The sequence below is a fragment of the Zingiber officinale genome, chromosome 4B (genome assembly GCF_018446385.1).
Source record: "Zingiber officinale cultivar Zhangliang chromosome 4B, Zo_v1.1, whole genome shotgun sequence".
In the NCBI taxonomy this organism is placed as follows: Eukaryota; Viridiplantae; Streptophyta; class Magnoliopsida; order Zingiberales; family Zingiberaceae; genus Zingiber; species Zingiber officinale.
The window spans coordinates 139268144-139279072 of NC_055993.1; the positions used below are offsets into that span (position 1 = coordinate 139268144).

General features: G+C 36.2%; 1 protein-coding gene across 1 annotated transcript; it reads left to right on the plus strand.

The window, feature by feature from the left end:
- Nucleotides 1-633: 633 nt before the first annotated feature.
- Nucleotides 634-10709, plus strand: LOC121977090 (AP-4 complex subunit epsilon-like). The gene is made up of 11 exons (XM_042529605.1): nucleotides 634-1548; nucleotides 2615-2800; nucleotides 2888-3103; nucleotides 3172-3282; nucleotides 4714-4911; nucleotides 5011-5142; nucleotides 6248-6304; nucleotides 6399-6515; nucleotides 7794-7871; nucleotides 8010-8153; nucleotides 9139-10709. Exons 1-11 carry the CDS (start codon nucleotides 940-942, stop codon nucleotides 10192-10194), a joined length of 2904 nt encoding a protein of 967 aa, XP_042385539.1. The 5' UTR covers nucleotides 634-939; the 3' UTR covers nucleotides 10195-10709.
- The last annotated feature ends 220 nt before the right edge of the window (nucleotides 10710-10929 follow it).

Here is a 10929-nt window from a genome sequence, read left to right on the forward strand (position 1 = left end):
TTTTGTAAGAAGTTATTGTAAAATGAAAAAATAAATAAATAAAATAACTCGAATAATTATGGAGGTAAGGGTTGAGGTTTTTATTTTAAGATGAGTGGTGAAATTTATGTGTAATCTAAAAAGGGTTATAAGAGAGGTTTTTTTTTTATAGGAAAGAGTAATAATTATTTATATTTTTATATGGCATTGATATACATATTAGAGATAATGAAAATGAACTCTAATAATTGAAGATGTCTTATGATTGCATAGAATAAATTCATTTTAACTAGAAAACCTCTCATTTAGAATTACTATGTTGTTTTCTTAGTTTCTACATGTGTTGCACTCAGTTAGTTTATACAAGAATATTATTATCATTAGGTCTAGGATTGATTTCTAGTAAGTATGGAATGTCATTATCTCAATTCCTCTTTACATGCATTATTATTGCTGGGTTAGGAAGCTTCTCATGATTTCGATTTCACCTTTCATGGTCAATTATGTTGTTTTCCAAGACCTAAGGGTGTACAAATACGATTTTTAAAACTCTAGAGTTGTGTTGTCAATTCTAAAACTAAAAGGCTTGTTTTTGAAAAATGACTATTTTCCCAAGTTTTTTTTTGTTGTAAAATCAGAGCTATAAACAAACAAAAAGGAAAGGAAACAGAAAATAGAAAAAGGGAAAACCAAAATCTCGTTTCTTTTATTTTCTGTGTTCGTCTTCCAGATCTCAGATTCAAGCTCGATCTCCGTTTCGATTGCGCACTCCTCCCGATTCGATCCGAGTTCATCAGCATTCACGCCTTCGATGCGCTGAATTTTCGTGAACGGCTTGGAATTAGGATCAGTTTGCGTCGGCAGAGCATTTCGATCCGTCACGGAGGAGTACGTCCTAGGGTTTTGGCTTGGTGAATCCGGTGGAATTGGGAGAGATTAAAGCGGCAGAGATAAGCGCAGATGGAGCAGCTGAAGACGATCGGGAGGGAGCTGGCGATGGGCTCCCAGGGCGGCGCGTGGGCGGGCCAGTCCAAGGAGTTTCTGGACCTGGTGAAGTCGATCGGAGAGGCGCGCTCCAAGGCGGAAGAGGACCGCATCATCCTGCGGGAGATCGAGTCCCTTCGACGCAGGATCGCCGAGCCCGACGTGCCGCGACGCAGGATGAAGGATTATATTATTCGCCTCGTCTACGCCGAGATGCTTGGCCATGACGCCTCCTTTGGCTACATCCACGCTGTCAAGATGACCCACGACGATTCCCTCCCTCTCAAGCGTACCGGCTACCTCGCCGTCACCCTATTCCTCAACGACGATCATGATCTGATCATACTAATCATCAATACTATCCAGAAGGACCTCCGTTCGGATAACTATCTGGTTGTCTGCGCTGCCCTCACTGCCGCCTGCAAGCTCATCAACGAGGAGACTATCCCTGCTGTTCTTCCTCAGGTGGTTGACCTCCTTGCACATCCAAAGGAAACCGTGCGCAAGAAGGCCGTGATGACACTCCATCGCTTCTACCAACGTTCACCCGCCTCCGTGTCCCACCTCATTTCCAACTTCAGAAAGGTATCTGCTTTCCCCATATCCTGCCTGCTTGCATGTATTGTATGACATTGTAATTTGCTACTGAAGCCACCTACATTCAATTCCTGCTCGCAAAAGAATGGTATTGTAGTTTTTCTCTGGTTGCATAGAAATATGCTCCCTTTGCCTTGATGATTACATTTATGTGACACTATTATCTTTATTCATTAAATGCTACCTTGGCAATTAGTCATGATCGCATCAGCATCGGAAGTTCGTAACATATCTGGACCTTTTACCTTTTATTAGGTACTTGAACAAGTGATGCTTCAGATAATGTAGGTGACACTATCACACTAAATAAAGCAAACATAGCATAACGAAAGAATAGACCTTGCGTTCAGAATATTCAAGCCAGATGAACCATAACACCCCAATGGCATGGATTGGATGTAAACAACTGAAATATTTTCACAATGATTGCTGATGTTTGGTTTTATGGAAAAGTATTAAGGGATCCTTTATAAATTCTTAACCTTCTATTTTCTAAGTGTCAGCCTTTTTGCTTTAGTTCAGTCAGTATATCCCTTTCGAAACATCTTGAGTTTGCTTATCCAACTTATTGGGAATATGTGTTATTGTGTCTCTCACTTGCTTCAGGAAAACAAAACAAAATCCAGAATAAGCAAAGCATTCTAGTTGGTCTAGGTTGTTTCAGGAATATTTGCTTAAGCATCTAGATAAATTTGGAAGCACAAAGAAAATAAATTTATCTTTCCTTGATTATGCCAGTTGGATAAATCCTTGTTAAGACAAGTTGAATATGAATCAAATGCAACATCAGTTGAGGAGAAGAGGAACTAATCAGTGTTAAAGCTATAGTTGAATGTTGTTGTGTTTTATCAGTTGACAACTTAAGCATTGTGACTTTCTTTTTGGTTTGTTTTGTGATATGATACTATAGTATTTAAAGAAATTCTTTTAATAGGTATACTATTTTGTTAATCAATCTAAAATACAGTTTTTTAATCCATTATTTAAGTGTTCTTATCATATCTTACAAGCCTTTCTGAGGAGTTAACCCATTTGCCTTTGATCTTTGTCTCAGAGGTTGTGTGATAGTGATCCTGGAGTGATGGGCGCAACACTTTGCCCTCTTTTTGATCTCATCACTGAAGATGTAAATTCATACAAGGATCTCGTCGCCAGCTTTGCCAGCATTCTTAAGCAGGTAGCTGAGAGAAAACTTCCAAAGACATATGATTATCATCAAATGCCTGCTCCATTTATTCAGGTACCCTGCTACATAGAATACCTTATCTCTAACTCAAGTTATTTTTTTCCCTGCTTAATTTTGGTAGCATTATATTTTATCTTGCAGATAAAACTACTAAAGATTCTTGCATTACTCGGTAGTGGTGATAAGCAAGCAAGTGGCCAAGTTTATAACGTACTTAGTGACTTATTCAGGAAATGTGAAACATCAAGCAACATTGGAAATGCTGTGCTATACGAATGTATATGTTGTGTCTCATCCATCTATCCAAATGTTAAATTGATGGATGCTGCTATAGAAGCCACTTCCAAGTTTTTGAAGGCATGCCCAGTTTTCATTTTTGGTTGATGATATTTTGCTATATCTTATGTGGTTATTTTGTTCGTCAGAGTGATAGTCATAACCTCAAATACATGGGCATTGACGCACTTGGAAGACTTATTAAAATAAATCCAGATATTGCTGAAGAACACCAACTTGCTGTTATTGATTGCTTAGAGGTGATGGATACTCTCTCAAAAACATTCTTAATGGAAATACTGATATTTTTCTCTCATGAGATATTTTCTCAAGAGAAATTGTATGTGTTGATCTCTATATTAGTTTCTAACTCTGAATCACCTGACTTGGTATTTGTTTACAATTGTAGCAAGAGTATATGCTACTTATTAGTTAGTGAAAAGGTTGACAAGTCATAAGAATGAACTATGTACATCATCTTGGACATTTTCTTGCAATTTACCATTCTATTAGTAGTAATCAAACAGTCCCCATCAGGTTGCTTGATGTTGCATGCTTTGCACATGCTGCGTTATGTTGGAAGTAATTTCTTGTCCATGCTACTTGGAAGTATTTTCTTGCTAATGCTTATATATATATATATATATATTATTGTTGTTAGCAATGATAATTCCCCATTCAAAATTTGCTTTTCTTATACGTTCCAATAAGTGATTGAATGTGATGTATGTTTCCAAGCTATGAAATGATATGCTCTTGTAGTCTTGGATGAGATCCACAGCTAACTGTTTGGCCATGTCCCATACTGACAAGCATCAAAATTGGAAAACATGAAAAATAGCTTAGATACGCACAGGAGAACAGTATTATTAAAAGCCAAACATGAACTACTAATATAGAATAATGAGCTATATATTGGATTTTGATTAAAAAACATCCAATTACTATGATCTACTTGAGTTCAATAATATACATGCAACTGTAAATTAAGCTTGACAAAAATAAGCCCAATTGACTGGGGAAACCTAGAGGGTAGGGTGGTTACAGAAAATAGAATGCACGGTATTAGCAAGCAGAAATAAACAGAAGAAAGGTAATATAATGCATAAGATACAGGTTAAAGAGATGGACCACTATTGGCAAATAGGTAGTTGATAGTTGAGACATCACTAACTATAGTTTTGCAACACAATCTGAAAGGAGATAATAGGCTAGTTGCTTATCTATTGGCTACAGTTTGATACATAAATTATAACACAGGTTATTGTTTGCATTGTAACATCCTTTATTGCTTTGCTTATATCTGTATAATTTCGACAACAAAATTTTACATGATCTTGCTTCATACTCTCATTGATAGCAAGTCACAGAATGCATAACTATGTTGTTTTTGGTAAAAATAGCATACATGGATTTCAGTAATCACAGACAGTTCAAGCCTACTGAACCCTGGTTTGTCAATGTAGATCTGCGGGATAATTAATCATCTTCTTCTGGTGGATTGATACTAATGATTATTCTGTTCTGTTTACAATCAAGCTTACTTTCCTTGGAAAAAATAACATTCATGTATATATGTTTCGGACACACAATTATGTAGCAGTGATAATTATTTAACTACCTAGCAATTGCCAAATACTAAATAAGAATTGTGATATACTGAGTCAGTTTGCATGGATTCATTTCTACAGGATCCTGATGATACCTTAAAGCGCAAGACCTTTGAATTACTCTATAAAATGACAAAGTCCTCAAATGTCGAAGTAATAGTTGAACGTATGATTGATTATTTGATAAGCATCGATGATAATCACTACAAGGCAGATATTGCATCACGTTGTGTTGAGCTTGCTGAACAATTTGCACCAAGCAACCAATGGTTTATCCAAGTAATACTCCATGTTGTTTAATTTTATTACGTTTTGTACCTTTGTCTAAAACATATCCTAGAATTGTCTCTTAACAATGACTTATCTTTTACTTCCCAGACAATGAATAAGGTCTTTGAGCATGCAGGCGATCTTGTTAATTCTAGAGTTGCACATAATTTAATGCGACTTATTGCTGAAGGATTTGGAGAGGATGATGAAGGTGCTGACAGTCAACTTAGATCCTCTGCAGTAAGTTTGTGGATGCTAGATTTTTTACTTATCATGGGTAGATTAACTGGAATTAATGTCTCACTTTTTGAATTTTGTTAGAATTGTGGTATCACTTTGATACCAATTCCTAGAGATGCGATAGTTCTGTTACTAGTTGTTGGAACACGGCAATCTCCTTGAAAGTGTGAAAATAAGAAACACAAGTGAAGATAAAAAAACATTGAAGGAAACAAGATTGAGGAAGAGAGATTTTGTATGGTTCACAAGCTTCCTTACATCTATGAGACCATGACCTTATGTGAATATTTTTTTATGTTATTGTCAAATATGCATTACATCACATCTCTACATTACAATATTCATGAGATGGTTTTTTCCTATGATATATGGCTCACACACATGCCAAAACTCATAATAAGTGGATTATGTAATTATTGATGATATGCCATATAAGACTGATTCACAACTTTTAGAAGATGCGTTAGGAACACCAGGATGGATTAATAAGCACTTGAATATTAGACTAGCACCATTGGATGGCACCTCTTTTGGTAAATTGATCATCCAACAGGATTGGTTGAAGCCTGGTAGAGCATGCGGTAGGTCATCAATTGTCACGACACTAGTTTAGGTTGGCCAAATTCAGAGTTTTCTGCATTTACTCCTAAAATCTTCGCTGGGGTGCTGCCCCTTGCACTCTTTGCAAGCTTGATCCATAGATTGTTCGAATTTGACAGCTATGGTGTGGCCCCTTGCCCCTTGATGAGCTTACTGGTGAGCTTGACTCCCAAACCTCCATGTAGCTCATCAAATTGCATTGTACCTCAGTCAGGCTTCACACCTCCAAATAGACACAATAAATCTGTCTGTTTTATATGACCTTGCTGCTAAAATATTTGTAGCTGGAACAAACAACTAATTTCTGCAGACTTCACTATAAAAAGTTTCTCATACTTCTATTTACCAAAGTTGTCCTTTTTTATTGTACAAGTTAGTCTGGTCAGATTTTTGAATGACAGAAAACTAGACGTTCTGCATGGAGTCATCAGTCATCTCTCTTTATTGTTTATTTTCATCTTTTTGTTCCTATTGGATAACTGTAACTTCTATTTCTTATATCCAGGTTGATTCTTACTTGCGCATTCTTGGGGAACCAAAGCTTCCTTCTTTGTTTTTGCAGGTCTACTGTTTTTCTTGTTTTATTTTACTTTTTCATTTGGTTACCTATTTTATGAGCCTTTATAATGCTCTTAAAGAATGGTATTTAAGCTCAGGTCATATGCTGGGTTCTTGGAGAATATGGAACTGCAGATGGGAAATACACTGCTGCTTATATAATTGGAAAGTTATGCGATGTTACTGAGGCGCATTTATGCAACGATACAGTCAAGGTTAATCTCTTAATCATGTTTTTGCTTGTGACAGAGAACTTTACTTCCCTTATTATGATATGTTAACATTTTTATTTTTTATTTTTATTTACAATTCCTCAGCCTACTAGACATAAAGAAAAGTTCTGGTGTACAATGAATAATCTAGACTTATGCTAAAATGTTTTTAACATATCTATAATATTGATGTCTGTTTCCTTTTTTGGATTATTAGCACCTTGCATGGATGTAGCATTCATGCGTAACATTTCTTTTGGCTTAATGATTTGCACTTAAGAATTTGAATCATTATGGTATACAGAAGAAGTTGCTTTCCTTAGTTCAATAGTAAAAGGAACCCTTTCTCCTTACTTTAAATGCAAAATTGCTATACATCTCAAAGGCAAAAGACTTGGCTTGTAGTTAATGGTTTATTTTTTTAATATATTTTTGTTATTTGATATGCTCATCACACTTCTTTTCCGTAGTGAACTCTCTCCTTATTTGATTTATTTTATGTTCATTTGGAAATTTTTCCTAAGAACTATGTTGTAGAGAAATTTTTATGAAATTCTACTTTATTTCTAATGTTTCTGCCAAGAAGCCAGTAAGATTATATTTGCATGCTAAAATCAAATAAATGTAACAGAATAAGCAGGAGGTGAATAAAGTAGGGTGGTGGAAATGCACTTAATGAAGGTTAGTTGGAACTAAGGATTGATATGGGGCTCAACTCCATGTGACGGGGAGATGATAATTAATAAACAAATGTGTATCAGAGTGGGTGGTATCACTCATTTTCATACCTGCCATGAATTTTAAAATTAAAACAAAATTTTAAAATAATAAGTTCATTTGTTTTGTCTGTGAATTTGAACAGTTCAGAATTCATGTGTATCATTTAAGAAAGAAACTATAACAGAATAATTAATACGAACCACTGTATCATATGAGGATCCAACGGCACCCTGCTTGTTGTGTTATTCTCTTGCTCTACTAAATGGGACCAAAGCCTTCACGTCAGCAGAGACCTCAAATCAAACCGTCCAACCCAAACTTTTGGACCAAGTGAAGGAGATGTTGCCTTAAAGTTTCTGAAACAATTACCTGAATATATGAGACAAATGGACCTTGTCCACTAAAGCTAAATCCTGTGATTGCTTACTCTTAGGAAATGCAGTAAAATAGACACGTTGTTTTGGTTGTATGGTCCACTAGTAGTTTATCTATTCATCTGCTTATTTTGTTATTATAATGCATCTATTTAGCAAAGGACTTTGTCTTTCAAATTTGTGATAGGCTTATGCAATATCAGCAATCATGAAGATTTGTGCATTTGAGATTGCTGCAGGAAGAAAAGTGGAAATGTTGCCTGAGGTAATACTTGTATTTGCATTGTATGCCAAGAGAGTATAATTGAGCTGATCTTTTCATTCTATTGTAAAATTGGGTTTTGCTTGCTTAAATTATATACTTTTGCTAATACTGCAGTCATTGTTTCTATTGCCTTTGCAGTGTCAGTCCTTCCTTGATGAACTATCTGCATCACATTCGACAGACTTACAGCAACGTGCTTATGAGCTACAAGCATTGTTGTGTTTAGATAGTCAAGCAGCTGGAAATGTCATGCCACTTGACGCAAGCTGTGAAGATGTTGAGGTAATCATTATGCAGTTTCATAATTGCATTGCCATAATTCATTGCATGCATAAGTTATCTTATCTTTGCTATTGGTCTCTATAGTTGGGTTATGGATGTTTAATATTCCTAAATCTGTAAATTGATTTTTTTTTTCTCTTGTAGTTTAAGGCTTTAAGGTTCAATAGTATCTACCTATTAGCTATATTATCAGAGTATGAGTGCACATATCATGAACAACTGGTTATCATGACTTGCTTGTGTAAAGTGCATGGATTAGAATTTACATTATCTAGCAATTCATTGGGTTTATGATTCAAGTTCCATCTAACTTCATCATGAGGGGGATGCTAAACAATAATCCTCCTGCATGTATGAATGAACTTAAATTTTACTGACTGATAGATAGAATAGCCAAAGATGCAGGCTAATCCAACTATAGAATGTAACAGGTAAAAGAGTTTGTACAATTGAAATTTTTTCTTGAAAGTTTAATTATCATTGACTGCCATCCTATCAAAATCTCTTAAGTCAAAGATGAGGTGATGACAAAACCTGTTTTTGACTTTTATTTCTTTGTAACTCTAGAACAAGGTGAGATGGTATAGAATGTTTAAAAATTACTAATTTCTCTGACATAGAAGAGGTAAATCTATTGTAAATAGGACAGCGAGATCAAAGAAATTATTAGTTTACTAATGTAATAAAATATAGTTTTAATTAATTTGATTATTACCAATGATATTGCCTTTATATAGTGTTCAATGGAAGGATAACATTCATGCAAATATGGCTTGATAGCAAAGGTTTTTTTTTTTTGATAATGTTGGAAATTTTTTCAAACTAAATATAGCTGTAAAATTCCCTGAAAAACTTTATGCGGTCTCAGAAAATTGCTCTGACTCAATTGCAACGATCTCAAGTTAAAGGCAAATATTTTAAGTTAGAAAGTGAATATTTTTAATTCCTTGCTGCTCCAATAAGCTGACGAGGTGTTTTCTTTCAGATTGATAAGGATCTTTCGTTCCTGATCAATTTTGTTCAACAATCCATTGAGAAGGGAGCAAATCCATACCTTCCCGAGAGTGAACGACTAGGCATGTCTGGTGTAAGCAACTTTAGTAGTCCATACCAGCAAGAAGCTTCCAGTCATTCACTTAGATTTGAAGCATATGAGCTTCCGAAACCATCTTCTATACCTGTTATTCCTCAACCATTCATTTCAACTTCAACTACAGATCTTGTTCTAGTGCCTGATACTACTTATTACAGAGAAAACAATCAAGCTTCTAAGCTAATTGTTGGCCCTGAAGCCTCTTCTGCAGATGCTGGAATTAAGCTTCGACTTGATGGTGTTCAGAAGAAGTGGGGTAAACCTACATATTCATCTTCTTCGTCTATCACTACCTCAGTGGAGAAGACAACAAATGGAGTCGTGGCACATCAGGATGGCATCAGGTCTCATTCACGAGATACCACATATGATTCAAGGAGACAACAGCCTGAAGTTTCGGTAGAAAAACAAAGGTTAGCAGCATCACTTTTTGGTGCTTCAGCCAGTAAAACTGAGAAGAAGGCAACAATGGCCCAGAAGGCACCCAAAGGAAATTCTACAAACGCTGAGAAATCCAGCGTGGTCAGATCTGTCAGTCCTGGAACTTCCAAGGATAAAACTGCCCCTCCTCCTGATCTCCTTGATTTCGGGGAACCAGTCCCTACAAGTGCACCAACTATTGATCCCTTCAAAGAGTTGGAAGGACTTATAGAACCAGCTTCAGCACTGGGCCCGCTCTATAATACCGTCAAAACTGGTGGTGACAAAGCACAGGATCTGATGGCACTGCACATGGATACGCCACCAAGTGTATCCAGGACTTCTCTCAGTTTGGCTTCTGAAGGCACCTATTCTACCGATAAGAGTTCATACACGGAGAAACCCATGATAGCAGTTAAAAAGGGTCCAAATCTACAAGATGCATTGCACAAGGATGCAACCGCCAGGCAGGTCGGTGTGACACCCACTGGAAATAACCCCAACTTGTTCAGAGACTTGTTGGGCTGAAAAGTGCAGTGTGGTTTCACATCTTAGTTCATTATACAATCTCAAGAAGAACCCCGGGTTCCATGGTCGTGGTATCTTTGGTGGATTATTTCACACATACAACGAGAGAGTTGATGATTTGCTTGCTTACATTGGTTCGATCTAGACAAAAGTGCATTTTCAAGGCTCATTGAGTAAATCTAAAAGGGATTTTTTTTTTCTCTTTTTGAGGTGAAAAATAGGACTTCCTCAAACAAGGTGTATAACATGGTTGGCCAATTTGTAGATGTGCTTTAGTTCTATCTGTAGAGAAGAAGACGCTCAAACATGCGGGCAAAAAGGAAGCCATCATTCATCCACTTATTGCGTTTGTTGCTTCTCCGGCGAGAATTGCTCGACTGGTATTTTTTTTTTTTGTACTTTTTAATCCGTTGTATTTTCTATAATAGAATTTAAGATTTATTCCTGGACTTTTTTTTCTTCTGTTGGTTTTGTGGAAGCACAATCTCTAGTGTATTTCTTACATGGCGAGCTTATGTGATGTGCAGGAAAGCATCATGTGGTGAAATTTCTTTGGGAATGGTTAGTGATAAAACTCGCTCTCTCAACACTTACATTTAATATGCCCTATTCATTGAATAGTAGAAGTAATTTTCTCAAATATTTCAATAAATTATCTGCACGTTAAGTATGTGTGTGTATATATATATATACTGCTCAGAATAGTCGCTCAGAGCCTCACCTTCTATTGTGGCA

Coding starts and splice junctions, on each gene's coding strand:
- LOC121977090 (XM_042529605.1), top strand. CDS start 940: ATGGAGCAGCTGAAGACGATCGGGAGGGAGCTGGCGATGGGCTCCCAG. Junction 3,283..4,713: donor CTGTTATTGATTGCTTAGAG/GTGATGGATACT, acceptor TCATTTCTACAG/GATCCTGATGATACCTTAAA. Junction 7,872..8,009: donor AAGTGGAAATGTTGCCTGAG/GTAATACTTGTA, acceptor TTGCCTTTGCAG/TGTCAGTCCTTCCTTGATGA.